General features: G+C 40.8%; 2 protein-coding genes across 10 annotated transcripts; both read right to left on the bottom strand.

Moving 5' to 3' along the window:
- Positions 1–2,696: 2,696 nt before the first annotated feature.
- LOC6740148 (protein scalloped) lies at positions 2,697–23,213 on the bottom strand. 9 transcript variants are annotated; one of them, XM_039297347.2, is made up of 12 exons: positions 22,403–23,213; positions 21,285–22,015; positions 7,432–7,559; positions 7,067–7,205; positions 6,696–6,826; positions 5,540–6,295; positions 4,096–4,136; positions 3,841–4,030; positions 3,651–3,713; positions 3,408–3,580; positions 3,053–3,287; positions 2,697–2,983 (listed from the first exon to the last, which is right to left on the bottom strand). In XM_039297347.2, exons 2-12 carry the CDS (start codon positions 21,316–21,318, stop codon positions 2,870–2,872), a joined length of 2,004 nt encoding a protein of 667 aa, XP_039153281.1. In that variant the 5' UTR covers positions 21,319–22,015; positions 22,403–23,213; the 3' UTR covers positions 2,697–2,869. The 9 variants fall into 9 exon arrangements, with proteins under 9 accessions (XP_039153281.1, XP_044779727.1, XP_039153278.1 ...); XM_044923792.1 differs by having other exon boundaries at positions 23,074–23,212; XM_039297344.2 differs by lacking the exons at positions 21,285–22,015; positions 22,403–23,213 and adding exons at positions 12,826–13,405; positions 14,732–15,158.
- On the bottom strand, positions 16,244–17,697 carry LOC27206729 (serine/threonine-protein phosphatase 2A activator). Its single transcript, XM_016182547.3, has one exon. It carries the CDS (start codon positions 17,592–17,594, stop codon positions 16,296–16,298), a length of 1,299 nt encoding a protein of 432 aa, XP_016039483.1. The 5' UTR covers positions 17,595–17,697; the 3' UTR covers positions 16,244–16,295.
- Positions 23,214–24,012: the final 799 nt, after the last annotated feature.

The following is a 24,012-nucleotide window of genomic DNA, read 5'->3' as shown; positions in this document are numbered from 1 at the left end:
TTCTATAATACCATCTGCCCCTTTTGCACGATATTATATGGTAGGCATATAGATACAAAAATCCAAGTACAAATTTTAAAACCAATCATTCTTGCTGCTTTTCCAGAATTCTTCGAATTTTGTGTCCATGACAGGAAAATGATTTGTTTTGTAAAATAATTGCATCTCTGATTGAAATTATATTGCTGAATTTAACTTATTCGGCTGCTACAATTTTGAAATCAAAGACTTTCGGTTAAATTTGAATTTATTATATTTACTCTCCACCTATATTTGCCAACCATATTCATTAGTGATCTTTAATAATAATATTTTTAAGTCTACAGCTTTAAAATATTTTTGTTGCTGGTTTTCTTAGCTCTCGAAATAAAATTCAACGTTCATTGTTGTGGAACTTTTTAGTATGCAATCATGTTATTCTTTTCACATTAACTTATCTTATCTACGAACAAAAAATCAAAAAATGCGTATTTGCTGTAGTCGTATATACTTTAGAGCATAAATATGTTATATTATTTGGTAAATATATATATATATATTTATATATATATATATATATATATATATATATGTATATATAATCGTATTATTACTAATTAGATAATTTTAATTAGGCTGTTTTACATTCAGAATACATTTTAGTTATCTTTACCTCTTTACTTCGATCGGAAAATAAATCGGTATGCTATTTCTTCTGCATTTATGTATAATTTCTTACAGTTTTGGACATTTGATGTGTTCGAGCTTGTCTTCGGTGGATGCAGAAATGGCTAATTACATACCAGTTGTATTCATATCATAATATATAAGCATTTTTAATACTAATGAATTTAAATCAGTAATCAATAATTTAATTAACGGTGGATCATTCGACACATGCTTAATTCAATTACTTACATATCCATTTTTGCCACTACGAATACGAATGGATAGACAAAAACCATCGCGTAACACACAAGATCCTCCTACGCTCCCTCGCTCCTTGGCCCTCCTCATCTCTCACCTCTCACCTCTCACCACTCGCGCTTCCACGACAGGATTTCGAAATCAATGAACAAATTTTGAATTTCACTTTCAGCTCCTCGCCAGCCAGGTGCTCGATGTCACCTTATCGCACCTTAGCTCCATATCAGCGCTCTCACTCCAGCCAGCAATCTAAACTAGTTGACAACTTGGCCTTCCCTTCGACTGCTCAGCACAGTTGCTAAATGAAGATTAAGCTTGAGAGCTTGAATAAAATAAAACTAACGTATTATTTCTATACAATTTGTAGCCTTACGCAAGGGCTGTTATATAAAAAAAAATGGCTTAATCCTACTTGCACATGACCATGCATATCTAAATGGTAATTCGGAAAACTATATTGTATCTGTTTCTGTTGCGGCGTTCTTTGTTTCAAACATATTCAATATATATATACTCTTAGTTTGCTACTTTTTAAAATCGGCGCAGGACGACTCCTTCATGCATTATTTTTTTGTTTGTTTTGCGTTTTTAGGATTTTGTAAAGTTTTCATAAAAAAAATTATACACAAAAAATATGTTTTAAGTAACTTTGAGATCATTTAAATGTATTTTTTTTATGTTTTTTTTTTTTATGTATTATAGTACAATTTTACAGAAAGCACTCTATGCTGAACTAAAGTCGGTTGTTTGAGTCTTTCAAATGATTGTAACATAAAATATGATACACTTTTTATTTTGCACAAATAAAAATCTGATTTCGATACTGAACACCAATCAATCATCTCTTGTTTTGAGGCTCTTCCATGTCCCCTGCCATGTGGTTTTTTTCTTTTCTTATCTTTTTGGGTGGAAAACAAAAAGCTCTGATTGTGTCGTTCCTTGCAATCGTATTTCTAACCCTTAAAATTAGCCTCAACCTTGCTTAAAGGCTGGTGGTATTATATGGCGCTCACGGCTCACGGCCTTTGTTACTGATTCCATCGGCGTTGGGTCCTCGACGTGGATCCTCCGCCGCGGTCACACTGACCTCTCGAAGCATCCGAAACTCTGGCGGATCTTCAAGATCCGTCTTGGATTCACCGACCAATGCCGCTTCTTTTTCGCCAATACTGCTGAGATTTAGAGCAGCCGCGGAGCGTCTGTCAGTTTCTGAATATTCATGAGCGGACAACTTCAGGAACTGCTCATAGCCCGTGTTCCCCAGTTGCTTCTGCTGTTCCTGGTCCAGTTCCAGTTCCAGTTCCTGTTCCTGGTCGTGTTCGTGTTCGTGTTGCTCAGCCTCGAATGGTTGTGGTTGCTTGTTGCCGATACATAGATTATACGGTGGCAGGACTGTCACTGTACGGTCCTCATAGGCGGTATGTTGCTGCTGGAGTGTTGGCTCTTGTACGTTGGGAGCAATGCTTGTTTCGGAGTCTAATTGATAACTGGTATTCCCTTGTGACTGTGTATAAATAACCTCCTCCACTTGAAGTGCTGTCAAGGCATCGATATCCGTATGATGTTGCGGTGAGGTGAGTGATTGCTTTATAATTGTGCCGCCAGCAACGGATAGGTTCCTGGTTTTCATATTGCTGTCGCCACATTTTAGTGCGATGGTGTTGCTATTGCTGCTGCCGATGTTGCTGATGTTGCTGATGTTGCCGATGTTGCTGGCGTTGCTGATACTGTTGATACTGCTGATACTGCTGATACTGCTGATGATGTTGCTTCTGGCACTCTTGGTGTTGGATATTGTGTTGGCAATTTCATTACTCGTCTTATTATCGCAATTCTTAGCCGTATTGATGATACTATTATTGTTGATGCTGCTGCTGCTGTTGTTGTTGTCGCTATATTTGTGAACTTGTGTGTTGATGATGGGATTCGCAGACAGGTTGGGTTCTGCTCCATGCAGCTTTTGCTATTCCTTAATTAGACGGTATATGTGGTGGGTGGTGCCGCTGTTCTGGGCCGCCACCTCAAACACATAAGCTATGCACAACAGTGTCTCCTGCGTCTCGCGGGCCCTCATTACCTAAAATAAATTCATATATACGTGTCATTATGCGTATGTCAACCATTATGGGCCCAAGATCAAACTTACTTGCAATATTGTAAAGTTTTCCAGCACACTGTTCATCATATAGCGTTCCGGTAGGTTCTTCAGCTTCTGAATAAAGTTAATCATGTACTCGCACATGGGGGAGCGTTGGATGCGATAGACGTAGCGATTGTTCTCCAGTCGGGAGTACTCGCTTTCCACCTTCTCCACCACCTGCTTGCCAAAGGAGCAAACGATTGTGGAGCACACGAGCACGACATTCTCGTTGCTTTCGTATCTGCGGATGGAACGAGTCGCCATTTAAATCATTTTGTATTTTAGATTGTTTTTCATCAGATCACTCTAACTACACACATATATAATCTAGGATGATCATCCAAATGCATCGAATACTTACTGGCTGGTTACGCCATAGAAATCACCCGTTTCGCTGCCGGTTGTAAGATCGGTGTTCAGGTCCGCCCAGCATTTAACTAGGTAAAACGCATTCTGTGGACCCTTTTCGTAGAGATCTTTGAGTCCCCCAGATTTCTCCGGAAACTTGTCGAATATTTGCCGTATATCAACAGTCTGCGATGGGAAAGAAGAGTAAATAATATATTGCAGAACTACAATTTATTTGCCATGGCGTAGTACTCACCTCAAGCAATGGATCGGAAAAGGATGGCTTGCCGCCAAGTTGAACGAATAGATGCCGGTGATACTGTGGATATCGGAGATGGGGATTTATTAATAACACATTTTCGTTTGATTGATGGTGCACAGTGCAGCGCACAAGGGGATGGTGGCTTGGTAGCTTTTGGGGGAAAAGGGAGACGGTTCGTACGTACAATTTCATCTCTCTGGATTTCCATGAACGCCGTAAACTCGAGTAGGCGGAATTTGTGCGTGGCAATGGCTCGTCCTTCCCAGGGCAATTGTGAGGGCGGAATTCCAGTTTCGTCCCCGGAAACCGCAGTCGACGTTTTGCCAGCTGGATACGGCGGCTGGGGGAAGGGCTTGATGCTGTAATCATAGAAACTATTGGTCAATGCAAATGCGTTGTATAGCTAGCTCATAAAGTAGACGACGAGATGCCAACTTACTCTTGGGACGTGCTTGGCTGTAGTCCAGGTTGCCAGAATTGCTGTTGGGAAAAGTGCAAATATGCAAGTGATCAAAATCAGTTTCATACTCGTATCGATCGAATGGTTAGGCTAGCTTTCAAACTAAGACCCATCGGTGTCAGTAGATGATGTACAAGAGTGGTTAGACATATGGTGAGAGGTGATTTGTTAATCAACTGTTCACTAACCAACTGATTGTATCACTTAACTAAGGTTACCCAGCGAGTATGTTGTTACATACGATAGTACACACACAGATCTATAGCGAACTTTGAATTTAGTTTTCTTTTTTTTTTTTTTTTTTTTGGCTAAGCTACTTTTTTTTTCTTCGCATAGCAAGTCAAAAGCAAGGAGTCTATTTCAAATGAGCAAGCGAGCGCATTAGGGTTTTGGCGTAGCAGTACGAAGGGGGCATCTCATTTAGGCCATGATGGGCAATTTTGATGTTCGAGTGGGTTGGCGGGTGATTGGATTGGGGAGCTCGATGGCATGGCTAGCTAGAGATGAAAACAGGAGGAGGAAAGGAGTATGACGGTGCTGGGTTGTTTGAGATGAAAAGTGGAGTTCCTCGTCGAGGGCAGCAAGTTGGTTATATACACGGGTGCGATAGATCGAAAATCCCTTCAACAAAGTGTCCAAAAGTATGCTACAGAATATCTCGGCTATGCCATATTCTTCGTTGCGTACTTACGGACACCCAAAAGCCTACGAGGATTCGAAATCTCATTCAAAGAGGTGGCTACGTTAGTGGTCCTAAGATGATACACTTTTAAAGACCTTCCTATGAGGTTTAAAGCCCCTGAAGATGCAAGAGGTCTTTAAAAGTGAGCTTCGTTAATATAGAGTAGAAACAAACATCTTATTGTAAGGAATCAAACCTCTTTGGATCCGAAATCTCTTGAAACGAGGTGTTCCCAAAAGCGAGCTACTTTAGACTTGGATGATGACACATCATCGAACAGCACAATAATCTAAGACACCTCTTTGAGCGATTTCAAATCTGTTGAGACTGGAGAAGCTGGGTCAGAGGTTCCTTCGGCCATTGATGTTTTTTTTTTTTTTTTTTTTTTTGGGTGAGCACACAAAACAGAAAGCTAAACAAGACAATTGCAAATCCTAAATGAGCATTGCGGATTATGGCAGTGATGATGGTGGTCGGTGGTGGAGCTACAATGATTCTCTTGTGCAGTTGTTTTTTTTTCTTTTTTTTTTTTTTCTTTTTTCGATGCAACAGTAGGCGCGCAGTAGCTTGGTAAATGAGTTGCGTGTGTTTCAGTTTCTGCTTTTTGCTTTTCGCTTTTTCGGCTTTTCGGTTTTTGTTTTGGATCGCGGTATGACAGCATACGGAGTGATTTGCACAAGGCGGTGGAAATCGAGAGGTGGAAATCGAGAGTTGGTTATAATAACGTTAACGTTAGCTTACGCCAGAATACAACGGCGGATGGGGCAGCGGCGGCGGAGGAGGTGGTGGCGCTGGCGGTGCTGGCGACGCCTCACTAGTGCCGCCGCCAGTACCCAGAGCCACTGGATCGTTGTCCGTATGGTTTGCCCGCTGCTGCTGCTGCTGCTGCTGCTGCTGCAGTTGCTGTTGTTGCTGCTGCTGTTGCTGCTGTAGATGGTATACCGCTGCAACGGCTGCCGCATGCTGGTGATGGTGTGGATGCATATGACTATGCGGTAGGTGCGTCAAATTGGGATGGGAATGGTGGTGGTGGTGGTGGTGGTGGTGGGCGTGGGCTGGGTGGTGGTAGTGGTGCTGTTGCTGCTGTATCTGTTGCTGTTGTTGCTGCCGTGGTGATGCAGAGGACGACGACGTCGACGTGGTAGACGGTATAGCCGGCGGTCCGGGGACCAACGCGGCTGAAGGGACATGGCTGCCTATTGCTGCTGCTGCCGCTGCTGCTGCTGCTGCGGCTGCTGCGCCTGCTGCAGCAGCTGCTGCCGCTGCCGCCGACGAGTGTCTATGGTGGGTGGGGGGTGGTGGGAGACTGAGATTGAGATGCCTTGTGGTGTGGTGGACGCCGCCACCACCACCACCTGCTGCCGATAATGCCGAGGCAGCCAATGCCAGATTGTTGGCCGCTTGGGCGGACACGATTTGCGAACTGGTCATTGTGCTCATGACCTGCAACGCTTGTTCTTTCTCATTTAATAAATGCAAAGACACACCATTGGTTTCCTGCAAAAGAGTTTCAGTTGGTCGGAGGGTGTTCATATACGATATACGATATGGTGTTCACAGTCGGTTTGTGCTTGTGATTGCGATTGGATCGCTGGTGCAGTTAGCTGCAACATTTGCATGCTGTTTATTGCCACTAAGTGCGCATCACATCATCGCATTAACCAAGTTTGAATCGGTTGACCCTTCTGCAGTTTGCACGACCGGGAGTTCCCTAATGCTCGAATTCAATTCTTTGGGGGGATGTTAAGATGAGATGGGTGTTGCGATTTCCATCTGACACATTTGCAGCTCAACTGACAAGTCTTCCTTGCTTTTCATGCTCATCCAACCCAAGGATCTAACCCTAGAGCCCTACAATCCCAACTACACTGTTAGAAAATCCCCACAGGCCACTCACCACTTTGATTTTCGCCTGGATCTCGCGGAGCTTGCGGCGAGCCAGCACTTGGATGTGCGAACTGACTTGCTTCCTGGTTCTCGTCTTGCCTGTGCGCAGTTTTATATATCGTGCGATTAGCTCGTTGCGACCTGCATTATAAAAGGATCAAGATTAAATAAGTTGAATTAATACATAGCGAATATTGCATTGTTAGTGTTACAGAAGCTAGTGAAGAATGGATATATTTTGATGGAAGCACTTTCAAAATAACATTAACAGATAGTTTCCTCTGCAATGCTATAATTCCCAATGGTTTCTAGCTGCTATATGTCAGTATTCGTATGCAGAAGTATGGGTTTCCAACTGGAGTTAGATTCCTTTGCACTTACCATACATTTTACCCTCGTCGGATAAAATGATTTTTCTACGTCCGCACGGCGGATATATAGATAAAGCCTCTTGAAAGCTCTGCTCGATATCTGGGCTCCATACACCTTCGGCATCAGCGGATGACAAGTCCTTTTCGTCCTGGAATATTTTCGAAAAATTTGTTTGCATTCAAGAGATGATAAATAGATTTGCCAGATCTTTGGCGAACAGTGCTATGTTCTTTGTTTACACAACAAGGTACTTTAAGTTTATAGTTCACCATAAACATTGCCAAAAAACTACATTTCTCAATCAGAAACAAGAAAACATTTGATTCGATTTTGGGTAAACACTTTGTTCAAAATATTCCAAAATGCAAACTTACATCGCTCATATCACCAACATCCAGGTTTTTGCTATCCACCATGCTGCCATTTGTGTCTGCCGATCCAAGTGCGCCTGGAGGACCGGCATTCACTGGTGTCCACGGTGATGGTATGGTGCCGGGTCCAACTGAAAACATTATGAAAAATTAAATAAAATATTTACTGTACCTATGATAGAAATGCCAAAGCACACAGCTATGAATGAAAGTGTGACCTTAGAATAAAAAAAAAAACATCGTATACATGATTGTAATTTGAAATACTATCGGAAATATCCTAGAAGGATCTCGGATCTTTAATGCCAAAATTCAAATGGGAATATTCGCCAACCATCTTGCAAATAATGAATAACTACTCCCAACCTTATGAAACAGTTGAAATAATTCAATCATAAATCGGATCGAGGCTTTCGCCACACATTAAAAGTAAGATTTCCCAACTTCTCTGCCCATTGGAAAGGAAACCCATTTGGCGATTGCCTCCGCGCCCACGAGCAAATTAAAATTCTTTTCAAATGAATATAAACTTAAATAGTTTCAACACACCATTGTTTACATTTTCGTAGTGAATATTTGGAAAGGGTTGAACGGCATTAAGCAGTGCGGATTGGATTCGAACATCCCCGGTGGACGGTGGACTCGATGAAAAATATTTGGCGCAGCTAAGGGATGGTGTATTCGCATAGGGTATTCGAGGGTATGCTCTGTTTGTCGAACACCATGTAACAGGTAGAGAGGAAAGACTCAATTATTACTAGGCAAGCCAGACTGCAATGGTTTTTCAATTCGAAAAAAGTATTTTCCAATTGAAAATAGTATTGTAGTGTTGACAAACATTACGTTTGCGTGTGTGCAACACTCTTTGAACAAGGTAATGAGTATTCTAAGAGTCGAGAGACTCCTTTTCTTCGACGATTTTAATTAAATGTTCAACGCTTTAGCATTATTGAAACTCGAATGACAAGAAAACCAATAAGATCTAGGCATAATTGTATATTTTCAAAAGAATCAAAGAATTTACATATATCCCACTGAATTGAGCATCAGATGCCAATCCACTCACCGGATAACTCCTTGAATTCCTCGAGGGAATCTAAATGATTTGAGAAGGGCGCCACTGTAAAGCCGATATCGCTTGCTGATATTCCAAAATAAGATTCAAAAAACGCTAATGGGCTCTTTTTCGAACACGAACAAAATCTCGCTTCAGTTAAACATATCACCGCTGAGCGTACGAGTCTATATACACATCTATCGAATCATTATAATTTCAATTATTTTGTAATTTATTTTTGTTTTGTGTTCGACTTGCTTCTTCCACACAGCGTGAAAAAAAAAACAATCCCGGACGGCAGCAGCAAAGAAACAAAAACTAAAATGCGTCTGGTTAAGAGAAACGCGCACGTCAAACTGAAATGTGCCGTATAGTTTCCACATATTTCTATTCTTTGTTTTGGCCGGTTCCTTTTCTGCCCCTGGTGTTTCGCCCATATAAACCTATAGGGATGGTTGCTCTAGGCATTCGTGTTCGTGAGGCAGCGGATAGAATGCAGTGTGGCACATACCCTCGCAGCGTACTATTGATAGAATAGAACAGAATGGAAGTAGAAGCCTTCAAATAGCCAGCCTGCAGTGTGGGGCGTCAAGTGAGAGTCTGAGTTCGCAGGGGTATGATATGGTATGGCATGGTATGGTATGGTATCGTCTATAGTCTATAGTCTAGCATAGGTAAAGGTGTGCTACGGAACTTCAGACAGGGGGCGAGTCAGCACAATCAAGGATCAGAGGCATGGTATGCTATGGTATCATATATCGTATGATAAGGAATAGAATGTTATAGTGCAAGATATGGCATATAGGGTATAGTGGTTTGTAGTCAGCTATTCAGTTTGGAATAGTAGCTTATAGGTTATGTTATAGTGCAAGGTATAGTACCCATAATAGTAGTTTGTAGTCAGCTATTCAGTTTGGAATAGTAGCTTATAGGTTATGTTATAGTGCAAGGTATGGGTACTATACCCTATAATAGTAGTTTGTAGTCAGCTATTCAGTTTGGAATAGTAGCTTATAGGTTATGTTATAGTGGAGTAAGGAATGGTATAGTTCTGTATAGTTAATCTGCTATAGTAAGTAGAAACAGGGCTCAGTACGGTTCAGTTTAATAAAGTATGATATATATGGGCGTAGTTAATCATAGAATGGTGTTGTAAGGAAGCTTAGCGAACGCAGTTCACCAGAATCAAGAGCAAGTTCAATCTATCCTAGGCACAATACCAGAAATTCCCGAAACGGAAACGACTGTATGGCTATCAAAAAAGTAGAATGCATATTGCACAGCTTGGAAATGCATGGCGCAGTGCAGGGGTTGGGATCGTTTTAGGGGGTGAATGTGCCATTTTTCATAATCTCGTAAGCACTCCACGCACACTCACACACACACTCACACACACACTCTCACACACACACACGCACAAAAGGACGAAAAGGAGCGCAATGAAACGGACAAAATAGCTGAACCGTGCATTAATATTATCACATGGCATTTCAGAATTTCTGAATTCAAACAGCCAGCGGTTCAGTTCGGGATAATTTCCAATTAGAAAAACTAGAAACAGACTTTCGTACGCTTGAACTCAATTTCCGCCTCGAAAACTCAACACGCAGCTGCTCGTTCAGTTCAGTTCAGTTCAGTTCTGTTCTGTTCTGTTCGGTTTTAATAAGGGAATGTGTGTTCTTTTTCCTGCCTTTTCCATTCCTACCCTTAGAAGCCGCAATTTTGTTGTGCGGCAATTGGAATTTATGGTATGCATTCTGCTTTTTCATTTTCTTTATGTATGCCCCGTCGCATACACATACATAATGTACACACATACATACATACATATACAAACGAAGAATGTGCCTGGATGGGATGGCAAGGAGCTCGGCGATGACGTACTTAGCGCACTCAGGATCAAAGTTGGGATCCGCAATCCCTATACACAGACAAAATCATTTTGACCTTAAGCAGATACCATAACAGGTAAAAATTATTGTTCATATCTTTTCAGTGACAAATAACATAAAAGGACAGCAGTGCAATGCATTACCAAATTATTGACAATATGTTTAGTATAGCACAATCCTTTGATTTTCTCAAAAGGATCATCTTTGGCTACAGATCAATGTATTGTACACATGATGTAGAGATGATTTTTTAGATCTTCAAATTATTCCGAAGTCGATAGGTTTATAGGAAATTAAGTAGGCAATTCTAACTCTATAAAGTGTACATATATATATCTAATCAGCATCACGATCTGTAAACTTTAATTATTCACATATTTATTATATAACCTAAACTCCCTTAAGCGCAACACTGTACACGTATTACATCACTTCATATTAATGCATTGATTATTCATAGGGCATATAGAGTTCGGTGCGCTGCCCTTTCATAATTTCAACCCCTAAAACAGCGCACTCCCATTTTCTGCTGCCGAAAATCTTTAGAAGTCAGCACAAACGAATTTGCAACCTGGCAAAGGTTAAAATGGAATTTCTGTGAGGTGCAACGACGAAATAATTAATAATACATCTTTTGTCCGCTTAGCTTCTAATGAAATTATGTGAGGCAATGTTAATAATGAACATAAAAGAATAAAGAAATTACGAAATACTTTACTCAGAGCAAGTGTTTAAGAACAGACAGCTAGAAAATGGACGACAAATGTGTGAAGGAAGTGAAAAAGTGGAATAGTTCATTGGATATATTTACGATTTCGAGCGGATATATTAATATTTTAAGCTGAAAAAAGTGAATAAGCTCGACATTTTCCTAAAACCTCTGTAGTGTATTAAATAAGATCAAATATTGTTGGAAAATTACCTACGTTTAATTTAACATACGAAATTTGAGGCAGAAAACCATAATTGAGTATAGAATTCATAATAAGATATATGTTTTTTTAAATTTATAATTCATCGATATGCTGGAAACACCATTATTGAGTAAGTAACGCAGCAGTCATAAGAACGATCGGTCAACTAAATGGCCCGAGCTTGCTGTTTTTTTTTTTAAGTAACTGCGATTAACTTTATCACAATCGGATATGTTTTCGTTGCTCTTAAAGATATTCGCCAATGACTCATGACATACTCATTTCGTAGGCTACTGAAACCCATAGCTGTGATAGCAACTGGTCAAATACCAACGTGAGTAATACATTTTGGTTGTAACTTCTAGAGTATATGGTGTTCGGCTTGTCCAAGCTGACTTCTTCATTGTTTTCACTTCATTTTTATCACTTATCAATGGTTGCGTTGTTTGGAGAAAGGTATATTATTGTAAATATTTACAGCCCATTTAGAAATTCATTGTGTAGAATGCGATTCAGAAGTACAAATATTAAGTGAATTAGTTTTGTTTGAAATTTTTTGTTTAAAACCGACAAGTTGTGAGTACGGCAAACGATAGCCACAAGTGTAGGAAATCTTTTTCCGGTTATTTTCAACAATTCCAATAGGATATTCAGCTATTCGATCAGTCTTCGTTGCCCACTATTGCCAGTAAAGTAATAAAAATAAAAGTATATGTCCATATGTATCTATTCTTAATGTGTATCTATGTGTATGTGAACAGCAGACAAGTTGATGGCTCTTAAACTGAGGTAATAAATATATCGTAAAACAGCAGATCGCGTGGACATGTCAACATATTTCGCCAAAATCCAGATCGACAAAATCCGTATGTATATGTATGATTTTTTTTTTTTTGTGCTGCGAATTGTCTCCCACACTGCATTTACAAGCTTCTGGCCAAAAATATGATTATGCAATGCTGTGCAAAATGAACAACACATGCGAGAAAAGCTCTTTTCGAAATCCGCTCGGTTGGCAAAATATTTTCGAGCTCCCCCCTTATAACTTATAAGAACCATTGTGTTATCTTAAACCTGACTAATCCATTGAATTATTCATCTTGGCAATCGAAAGTTGGTGGCGGCGGCTTGCCCTCTCTTTTCGGATTTAGAACGCTTAGATTTAGATTTGGGTATGTATGTTATGTATGTATGTATGGTGTATGTGTACGATATGTATGAGATATGTGCAGATGGGTGGAGAGTTTACACTATAGCGGTGGAGAGAAGGTGCCCTGCAGTTCAGGTCTCCGTTTTCGGGTGACTTTCTCAAATGAAAACCCGCCATGCATGTGCATGTGCTTTGCATTGAGAACCCACGAGGAAAGTCACCAAAGAAAAGCCAGAGATCGACAAACTTTTGGGCGGTGGATGGGGTATGGTGGGTATGGTGGGTGGGGGTGGAGGTGGAGGTGGAGGTGTAGGTTTATGGCACAGCGTTTGGATTTACGAGGTGTGTCTTTGTATGACTGGGTGATTTGGATGGGCAACGGACCTGCCTGTTGTTCTGTCTTCTCGGCAACTTCCAACTCGCTGCAGCTCAGGTTGTTCTGCAATTGCAGCAGCCCGGTGCTGCAAGTGCTCGAGCTGGTGATGTTTTTCATGCAGCCAGCTTTTCTTCTTCGAAGATTTCGTTTAGGGTTCGCTATTCACGAGTGTGCCCGCCCGGAGGAATAGGAATACGACTTCGAGTACGGGAACGAGTACGGAACGAGTGCGGTACGAGTACGGTGCGTTGTCCACTAGTTCACGGAATTAAAAGAAATCTGTTCGCGCTAGAATTAGACTCTGATGTCACCGTCTCCACCAACAACATCAAATGTTGTCGTCGTCTCCGGCTGGTCAAAGGCAAGGCACTCACTCTTGTTATTATTATTCGCTTGTAACAGTAACTGTTTTTCAGCTTTTCAGCTTTTCAGTTTTTCAGGCTCTGCGCTGGGCGTGTTATTATCTATGTCGTTGATAACACGATGGAGCGGTTTGTTAATTTATATTATACATGTGTACAAGTTATGGCAGCGTCTTTGAGCGGGCCCGTTGGCGGGGCGCGGGCGGGGGCGGGGGGTTTGTGCTGACTTTCAAACGAAAAACCGAACAAATGAAACCCTTTCGCTTTGGATTATGTGGCTCATTCGATACTTGTTTTTGCACTACTTTACTTTTCGATTCTACGCGTGCACACACACATGCAAACTCGCAATACTTACTCACATCTGCAATAATTCATGAATTGGTTCGGAGTTCTTAGGAAGTGAGAAAGATCTTTTTCGGATTCCGTTAAAGTTAAACAGGCAACACACACACACACATCTGCATCTTCTCAATCTCACTCTATTCGCGCTCTCCCGCTCTCATCGCTCTCCCGACATATGTACACATATATATATATAACTGTGTATATTGTATGAGCAGCTTTGTACAATATCGTCGTGGTCTTTGTGAAAGTGAGAATGTGTCAGTAAGCCTTTCAGTGGAAATAAGGCGCAGCTGCGGCAATAAGATGAAGAAAGAAGAATGGCCACCGGAGAGCCAACTATTGATGGGATAGGTTTGGTTTAGACTTTTTCCTACACTTCGTTAGTTAATGGAGGAGCTCGTAATTGAGATGGGGCTCCTAGGCGATGACGATTCTGATTCTGATTCTGATTCTAATTCCGATTCTGTTTCTGGTGATGAAGAAGACGAAGACGATGACGATGACGATGGTATCCCGTACATGTGTACTTTCTCATCTGCTTGGGGCCTAAGCAAACAGTCTGTTTTTCTGCACAAGTGCAATTCTAATTGCATGCATGTGTGTGCACATGTGTGTATTCGCGTTTATGGGTGTGCAAAAGCGTACGCACATGTGTGCAAGCACATGTACATCTGTATTTAGATATGTATTTTTATGAAATTTTGATTTTTTTGATTTCTTTTTTCGTTTTTTCTTTTTTTGGTGTGCCACCTAGAGGCATAGGATATTTTGCTTATAAAGCTACACACGTCCATATCTTGCGATGCCCTCCCCTCCCCACACACGCCTACTGTTTATGAGATAGATATAAGAAATAGATAAAACAAAAAGACCAGAGAGAGCGCAAACGAACGAGCGAGCGAGAAGGTGAAACAAAAAAGTGGCCACATCTTAAGATACATTTTCTTTAAATCTTTCCCATACAGATATTACAAACACAAAACAGAACAAAATTAAAAAAAATAAAAATAAAAACAAAAAAAAAGAAGCAGGAAAAAAACCAGAAGAGGCAGCAGAATATCCAAAATTGCAAATGAAAATCGCTTTTAATAATCTTAAAAACCCACGCACACTTTTACAGCCGCTCACGGCTGTACGAAGCAAAAAAAAAAGGGGGGGCGAGGCGTCTGCGGCGGTGGCAACGGCAACGGGGGGGCGCACTCACTATACACCACACACAACAACGAGGCAAACGAAACAACGATGACGACAACGAAAAATCGCGGAAACACTGCGAAAAACGCAACGCGCAGAAGCGAGAGAAACTCATCGACTGAATCCAAATTCGAATCAATACAAAGAACGACGCCGACGTCAGCGTCGATAACACACTATAGCTGGTCGGTCGGGTCTGGTTGATGTTGTTGCCGTTGTTGCTGTTGTTGTTTGGCTGGATTCGTGCCGTTGTTGTTGCCTTGCTTGGCCTGGCTAACTCAACTATAACTCATTCTCTGCAAAATACAGCAAGAGCAGCAGCAGCAGCAGCAGCAACAACAACAATGTGGAGGACTGCCAGCATAACTATAACTGGTGGATCTGGTTGTTTAGTTTCAGTTTCCTAACACAAGTGATGACTACACTGGCCATAACACACACACACACACACACACACACACACACACGCGCGCGCGCGCAGAATACAACCCGATCAAAACCCAGAAAACAGCACTATATCACCTACACAAGTGCATCCCACACACGCACACACGCCCAGAATTGTGGGGCTAGAAGCAGAGCCAGAGCGTGAGAGCGCGAGAGAGAGAGCGACCGAGCGAGCGTCGCTCTGCCAGTTTAAAATACAAACACATACGCATACGCACATGCATATATGTACATTGCTCTGCGCTCTCGCGCTCGCGTTCGCTCTCGCAACGGGTGTGACTAATATCCAACGAACTCGAACTACAACTACATGCCGCTGGCGCCTTACCGCACGATTTCGATTTCGCTCACTTTGCAAGCCTTTTGCTTTTGGCTTTCGGGTGCCATAACTCTGGCCACAATTTTGCAACGGAAGTCAGGTCCTTTATCAGATCGATGGATCTGTGTGGTGACTGTGACCTCCAGCTAGCACACTGAGCGAAGGATCAAGCGATGAGAAAGAGTACCGATATTTGCTTAGGATTTAAGTTTAAGGCGCCTTCATTAATACGCCAATGCCAATTCCACTTAGCACTTTCAAAAACTCTGTTTTCGAGACACAGCAATTACTGTATAAATACATTTTTCGCCTGATTAATTATAAACGCGTCAATCTGCATGAGATATACACATAGAAAACGTTAGAACAAACTATACAGACATGCCACTTCAAAAATCCCTAGCGATTTGAATTCGCGGAAAGGGCTATTTTTAAAATAATATAAACGGTTCTATTGCGAAAGCTTGGCACAATTTGACCGCGACGTTGCAGAGGAGAGAGCAACAAGATTTCTGAAATATCGATATCAAGAGTCCGTGTGAAAACGATATTATTATTTTAAAATCCATAGTTCCAAGTTAGTTTGAACCAAAAACCGATTTGCGCCTGCGTGCAGACAAAAGTTTTGCGTCCCTTTTCCTATTCCAATAAGTTGAATTTGTTAAACATAAATAAAGCACTTTTGCACGAAATTCGAAACACAAATTAATAAATCAGCTAGTTGGGATAACGTAAATATAAAATTCAAAAGTGCAGTTAGCTTCCTCGGAAATTCACATATATTAATTGGATTGACATTTTAGTGACCTTAGTTGGCGAACGAAGTGAGTGAATCACGTCCTTTAACTTCGCGATCCGGGAAAAACATCTCGGAGTTTGGATCGTTCTCATCGACCAACTGTCGCATCATCCAGAGCCGCTCCTCCTCGCTATCCTCCGATTTGTTTTGAATCTTGGATCCCTGGAAGCCGAGAAAGGATTCCGGCTCCATGCTGACATATCTGCTGACCGGTGGCGATAGCTCCCATCGATTTTGCCCATGTTTCTGCTCGAGCTCATCCTCGTTCTCCTGCTCATCCACCATTAAGTGGGTGCCCAAGTATGCCCGTTGCAGAGGTATGATCGGTACAACCGCCTCGAAGGACATCAGTTCGCAGAAGATGGCTTGCTCCACGGTCCCGAACGAGGAGAGCACATGGTCGACGTAGTTGCGGTTCAATCCCCTGTAGACCTGCGGCCACGTGGGTATCGATAGGATGCTCCACAGCTGCAGGGCCACGCGACTCAATGGACCGCTGCGTGTCTTCTGCAGGTGGTCAATGATTTCCAGCATCATGTAGTCCTGCCTATAACTGTCCATTATCTTGCCCTGCTCACACTGCATCGGCGAGAAGGGAGAATTCAGCGATAACTGGGCCGCACCCCACAGATACGGCAGAAAGTAGTAGTCTTCGATGGTGCACGCCGGATCCTTGGCAATGGTCAGTCCATAGGTGCTGATCAGGCGCCTCACCACATTCACATAGCGATTGAAGAGCATCAGTGCAGCGGCCACCGTATCCTTGGCCAGCAGGATACCGGCGCGAAATAGGCCGCAGAGAAAGAAGAGGAACATCAACTCGTTGGCGGGTCCAAAATCCAGGGTGTTCGCATTCCCAAACGAGCGGCGAAGGTACTGTCCCAGTTCGTTGATGTGCTTGCAGTTCACATTGATGGCCTCGTCCAGCTTGCTGAACACATGCTGGTACATCTGCCGCATCCAAGTGCGATAGGCCTTGCTTCTAACCTGGCCGAACGGTAACGCCAGATTCGAGTCCTCCATCTTCGGTGTATGCTCCACGATCAGCTGCTCCAGTCCATCGAATATCTCGCCCAATCGACGCATCTGCTCCGTCACCGGAAAGGCCTGCGTCAAACGATGGCCCTGGATGGCCTTGCTGGTGTTGCTAATGTAAGCAATGATATCGTAATAGGCCTGCGAGCGAACCCAGCGGTCCAGATCCTCCAGGCTGCGAACCTGCTTCACTGGCCCGTTCTGCATGAACGCCGATGCCCGGAGCAATTGGACGGTGGGATCGGTCACATCGTAGCCCAGTTTGGTGCTCATTATGGCTTCAAATCGATGACTTTTTGTGTATTTTCGTGTCGAAAAAAAAAATGAACGTATATGGGTTGAATGCTTTCGAATCAATCGCCAGAACCTACTGTATTCAAACAAGTGCTTGATAACCATTTCCTCTATAATTGTCAGCAATCGTTTGGGTATCTATCAGATATCTCTTCTTTATGTAGGTAACCGCTTTTAGTTAACCGATTTGCTATTATCACACCCTTTATGCTATTATCGAATAATAATTGCAATCTCATTTGTATTTGTTATGATGACATAACATATATTTAACCAATTTGCTTTTATCACATTTTTACGGTATAGAAAAAAATTAAATCGAATGCGAAGTTTCATTTTAATTACTTACTTATATAAAACACAGTTTTCAATTTTAAGTGACCATATTGTTTCTCCATAAACGTACATAAAGAAACTATTTTTGGGATAACTTACAACAGGCAAATGTTTAATGAATTTGCTAAACTTGATGGTTACCTATCAATAGTTTATTTTTTATCCGATTTTCTTCTAAATTGCATTCAAATGAGGGAATAATCAAACCTGCCAGACCAAAAGTCTACACTTCTTGTGAATTATTTAAAACAACATCTTTAGAGCATATTTATATATTATATATATACAGTATGTCAAGAAACTGCTTGCACACTGTGTAATATTCAACTTATTACACAGTGTGTAAGCAGTTTCTTGACATACTGTATTTATATTTCAGGCAAAGCCCCATTCTCCCATTCGAGAATAATCAGTTTCCATTGAAACAGGCTTACAGCTGCAATATATATTGTATATTTGTACTATATGCTTAGTTTTCTTGATATTTTCCAATAACAAATGTAATGAAAAGGTGAAAAATAAAAGCGCCAAATGGTACATTACATACGTCAGATGGGCAGGCAGAAAACTGAAAGATCGTAATACAAAAACTATAGTTCGACTTTTAGAAACCAAATCTTTTGTAAATGTGCTGTATTTGCCATTTAAAAGACACTGCTTTTTTTTAAGTGTAGGCATGAACACCTCTAAGTTCAAATGAATACATTTTGATAGGTGTGCAATCCACATACATATACCATAAATACCGTAGGCGTATTGCCGAACTTGAACCACCTTCCGATACAGCTTAGTTTTAGAACACAGCATGTGTCACGTTCCGCAGACATGACAAAACGATCATTTTGCAATTGTACGCGATTTACCTTTTCCATATTGGCATACAGTACAAACCGTTAAATGCCACATAACTCGCTTGGTTGTACGTCATTAAAAAATGCACAAACTTTTCCATAGTTATACACACTATCCCCAACTCGACTTCTTCCAGTTAATAATGCAATTCAAATCGAATCCTAATACAATATTTGACTTAATGTTCCTGAACCTGAACCTGAGAGCACTGGAAATGGGCATCTTTAGAATAGTTTCTAAAACGGGAGCAATTAGGAACGTTCCATTTCAGAATTATATAAATAAAGTCTTCGTTCCTCGTCATCACTGAGAAAAATGAAATCAAGCTACACAGAAAATTTTCGTTTTTCAAAGAAAGCACTTGACTTCCGTCTGAAAACTTCGGATGAACCTTATGAAATCTGGTCACATTGAAGAGATGCCACTTGTTTCTCTGTTCATTCCCAGTTCATTTTGAAGCGGATTATGGCCATGGGAAGAAATCAAGACTCAGCCAGTTGAAAAGCCAGTCGATTGTGAACTTCTCGTCTGTATCCTTTGCAAGGATTCTACAAATTGGCCTGTCTCGACATGACTCTGGCCAGTTATTCACCGTTCGCCGCATGGACACACATGTACATACATGTACATATCGCTTATATTTACCCCGAATGCGAGTTTCAAGCAGATCTTTGGTCCCCGGCAAGCGAACCATTTGTCTGTGTAAAAGAAATTCTTTGTGCCATACCAACGAAGATACGAGATACAACAGGAACGGCAACGGCTGAGAAGAATCGACGGACCGGGAACCAAAATAAATGCGCAATGCATACATGGAGCGCACAGCGGAGCGAGACGGCACTACAACGTGACATTCCTTAAATTTTTGTTTGTGTTCAGGGAACATTAAAAAATATTTTTATCTTGTGCAAAACCATGAGGAACCAACTTCTGATGGGAAGAATCCTTTTTTTCCAACTTGCTGCTGCTTGTGTCGCTTTGACGTTGCCGACGCTGCCGGTGCTGCTTGCTTTTCGCTTCTTCCGTCGTCTGCTTTTGTCGCTTTCAAGGGAAGCCGAAGCGAACCAAACCGAATCCACCGAACTTTCTATGGAAGATATGGCAACAAGAAGACGCACAGTGTCCCGCTGGAATGTTTCGAAACTGAAAATACCTCCAGCGAGAAATGTGCCTACGAAATTGATAAAACCCCTTCTACTCCCAGCCACATCATGGTCATCCATCCTCATTGGAAAAAAGCTAGCACGATATTTTTATCGCGGAAGAGCAATGTGTTGTAGGATTTCTGCTATGATATTGTTATTTTCGATTCGATCACATGAATTAAGTTCAGAAACATCAGAAACTGTGCTGGGGAATATGATCGAGCTAAATGTTATGTTTCAGCTAGCAACTATAGTTTTTGGGACTCCATTTTTAAATAGGCGGACAAACTTACGGACATGTCAATTAGATTCTTGACCCTTCTAATTCTAGATCCATGCATTCTGTTTAGCAATCTGTTTCAATATAAAAGGTACTTGTGGCGCAGTTATGGTCTTTTGGAATCCAATTTTGAAATATGCGGACAAACATACGGACAAATTAACTTGATTCGTAAAAAGCGCGAAACTATAAGCAATATATCCAGCCTTTTTTTTCTATATTATTAGAATTTGTTTATTTCTATATTATTTCCAAAAATATGACATGTTTGTGAAACAAAATTCCCAAATTGGCGGACAAACATACGGACAGATCGAGTTGACCCTGTGAACTGAGCGACTTTTCCCATTTTATTGGTGTTTTATCAATGTATTTAACTTAAGTATTGCTACTTTACGTTGCATATTAGGCAATCTACTTGAATATGTGTGTAAATATAATCTTAACAAATCCCAATAGAATTTAATTAAGACTTATTTTATGTTTTTCCAGCGGAAAAAAGACGCAATCCTGCTATGGCAATTTTCTGATCACTTAAAAAATCTTGTTATTTTAAGATTTGGAGAGGCACATATAATGGGATTGTTTGTAGTGGCTAACTAGCTATTTGTTAAAGACCTTTCGTCTTCAAGATTATTGCTTCTTATTTTATTGCAAAATTTTCAGATTTGTTTCCTCTAACCGCACTGCAAAAACTACAATTAATCCCTCAATTATTGTATTAGTCAACATTTTTTCCACCTAATAGAACTTTTTCTTTTTTTCTCAGCGTTCAAAAATCTAAATAGTAGTCTAAATAGTTGAATATTTCGTCATATTTCTAATTCTATGGCTACGACATTAAATAGACTTTCATCATTTGCTTCTAAGAAGAAAAAACGCAAGAATCGCTGACAGTGCAATTAAAATTGAAGATTATTTGAATATTACAAATGCACAATAAATTGTAATACTTCAAAATGAACGAGGCATTAATTAAATTAAACTGTCGTTCGTGTAAGTTGCCGTCGGTAAATTCTAAATATTATCAGCATATCTAATCTTAGTCTTACTTACTTTTGTACAGAAACTTCGAGTAATCACAATCCATATCGCATTGGTGTGAAGCTCCAGGATTAGATGCTACTTAGTGCGGTCGCTCCGATTGGCTAGGATATGGTCTAGATGTGCGGGAAACCGAAAGCTGGAGGAGATCTCTATCTGTGGATGGAGTGCTGTGCGGATTTCGGGTCTTCACAGCACCTTCTTCGGCGAACTTTTCGGATCGCAGAGGTAAACACAAGTGCGGATGTTTATCAGTGAAAAGCGATCCATTTTCAGGACTTAACCGCACTGCACATTTTCCAGAGTCGCGACTTCGATGATATTGTGCGGATTATACGGATTATGTTTATCTTTAGCGATTTACATGACCAATTGTGTCATGAGCCCGGCTTTTTTGTTTTAATTTGCATTTATTTACTCGTCGCATATGTTTCTGTTTCTGTATCGGATCGCAATTGGTCGTTCATTGGCTGGCATTACTGAAACTTAAATCCACTTCCAAATAAGTGTATCGTGCGTTTTTTGTTGTTTTTCCCCTGCAGGTTGAATTATTGTTCTTTTCGGGTTTACTTTCTGGTATTTACACAGTGGTAATGGGAGTCGAGTTTGCACTTGGCCGGTGTTTACCGAATCTGGTCGCTCGAGTCGATTGTTCGGCGGAATCGGAATTGGCTACCATATCTTTGATTTAAAGGCGGTAGTTGGGCTTGTTCTGATATCAGACTGATTCCTTAATAAATGCACTGCAAAAAAAAGGCAACGTAATTATAATAGTAAAGGAGGGGAGCTTGGTTATTATTTGTTTATTTGTATTTATACGTTTCTTTTTTTTTTTTTTTTTGCTGGCCCAACTCGCTTCAGTAGTTTTCCCGAAGACGATGTACGGGTGTTTTTTGTGATTATTTATTTATTTTTTGTTTTTTTTTTGAATGGGGTGCAACAGTTGTGCTGCAATCAGCACAAATAAATCTTTGCGGGTGATTCATAAGCTGTCAAATAAACGCATACAGCACTGCACAGCACAGCAAAAAAAAGTGGAAAAAAAAAAAAAGAAATACAAAAAAATAAAAACACGATGTAGAACAAAATATTGGTATTGGGCAGAATGGCCGAAAAGCGCTCCGAATTACCTGCGCATTAACAATAACGGCGCGAATCGGATAGGGATACTATCCAATCCAACACTATCCAATCCCAATCCACTCCACTCTCTATATGTAAACTTAGCACACACGAACGCAAATTTACACTGGCATACATGAAATGCAATTATTATTTTTTGTTTCCACGGTCTGTTTCAGATCCGGTTGCAGCTTATGCGAAGCTAATTAAACTAAAACTATAGCTACAACTTTGTTTACACAACACACCGCTGGCCGAATGCAACGTCGAATTGTGCTAAAGCGAACCCATTATTTAAGATTTCATTAAGACCGCGACGTTTTTTTTAATTCCTCCAGGGCACATCATCTGATGTTGATGGTTTTTCTCAAACTTTGCGCTTATTTTTACCGGCACACGGCGCAATCTGTTTGGCTTTGGACTGGGTACGAACTTGTACTTGTACGGTACACCGATAGAACAACATATCCGACGGATAGCGACGAACGAACGGAACGGGATGGATTGGCGGATGGCGGATGGTGGATGCGGATGTGGATGGAAATTCGGTGCGAGAAGAAAAAACCGCAATTCGATTATATCTTCGGGCTGGCGTTTGTTTTAATTTTAACTAATGTTAACTAGCTCTCGCAATCGAAATAACACAGACAGACGCAAGCGATGGCATAAACAGAACTACCAATAAGAAATTATCTCAAAATGTATTTCAGGCAAAAAGTAAAACAGTAAAAGCTCTTCTCATTGAGCATTCGCATTCGCACTCGGCTGCTTCCATCGAAAAATTTTTCGAAACTGAAAGCAGAAATATATTTTTCTGGCCATTCCAATTCGACTCGAAACTCTCTCGCTCTCTTCGTCGCTCTCTTTGTGCGCGGTTCCAATCGGAAGCAATTGTGGAACCCAAGAGAGCGTTCATTCTAAGATTTTCTCTTTCAGTTTCATACATTTTTATGTTTTCTCTTCCCTTAAATTATGTTAAAAGCTTGAACACTAAAGCTTCACTTTATTTGTACAGCTGATTCAATGAAGTTGGATTGCCGCCTTTTTCAAACTCCACTAAAAATACATATTTTTGCATATTTGATTGGGATATCTGTTGTTTACAATATATTTAAACTTTTTGTCCAATTAGCGGAAGTTATTTTTAAGTTTAGTGCACTTTTTTATATGCTTTTAATTTAACTTTTAAATCAGACTGTGTCCCTGTTCGGAATATGGTCACACCGGAACAAAAACATAAACAGTCCCTTGAATGCATTCCACTGTGCAGTCAAAAGTAATAAATATTGACACCAAACTATCGCTTAAGCAATGTATCAAATGAGTTTATAAGTTCTTTACATTTTAGTTTATTCTCTTTTAATGGCTCTAAGTGAATATTAAATCCGTGTTTTGGTAGCTCTTTAGTTGGCTTGAATACCCAGCAGTAACTAAAAACCAAAATAAGGAAAGTAATTGAGAGGCTTGGAGGGAAGAACAGCGCATATGCGAGAGTGGTCGAGTGAATGTTTACAGCGCATGAATTAACTTTCGGTGGTTTATCTGAGTACCTCTAGCCCCATGACTAATGCTCAAAGATGGGCTGACTTGGGTGTAATCATTCTCCTCTACAGGTTTA

Source organism: Drosophila simulans, chromosome X (genome assembly GCF_016746395.2).
Source record: "Drosophila simulans strain w501 chromosome X, Prin_Dsim_3.1, whole genome shotgun sequence".
NCBI classification, from domain to species: Eukaryota; Metazoa; Arthropoda; class Insecta; order Diptera; family Drosophilidae; genus Drosophila; species Drosophila simulans.
The sequence above is the reverse complement of the archived record's forward strand: the minus strand, read 5'-3'. Positions and strand labels throughout refer to the sequence as shown.

What these genes read in the sequence shown, in the direction of transcription:
- LOC27206729 (XM_016182547.3), bottom strand. Translation starts at nt 17,594, where the DNA reads ATGAGCACCAAACTGGGCTACGATGTGACCGATCCCACCGTCCAATTG.
- LOC6740148 (XM_039297344.2), bottom strand. Translation starts at nt 12,934, where the DNA reads ATGAAAAACATCACCAGCTCGAGCACTTGCAGCACCGGGCTGCTGCAA. An exon ending in ATGTTGGTGATATGAGCGAT is followed by an intron (nt 7,206 to 7,431) that starts GTAAGTTTGCAT and finishes AAAATATTCCAG; the next exon opens with GACGAAAAGGACTTGTCATC. An exon ending in CAGCCAAGCACGTCCCAAGA is followed by an intron (nt 4,031 to 4,095) that starts GTAAGTTGGCAT and finishes ATTGACCAATAG; the next exon opens with TTTCTATGATTACAGCATCA.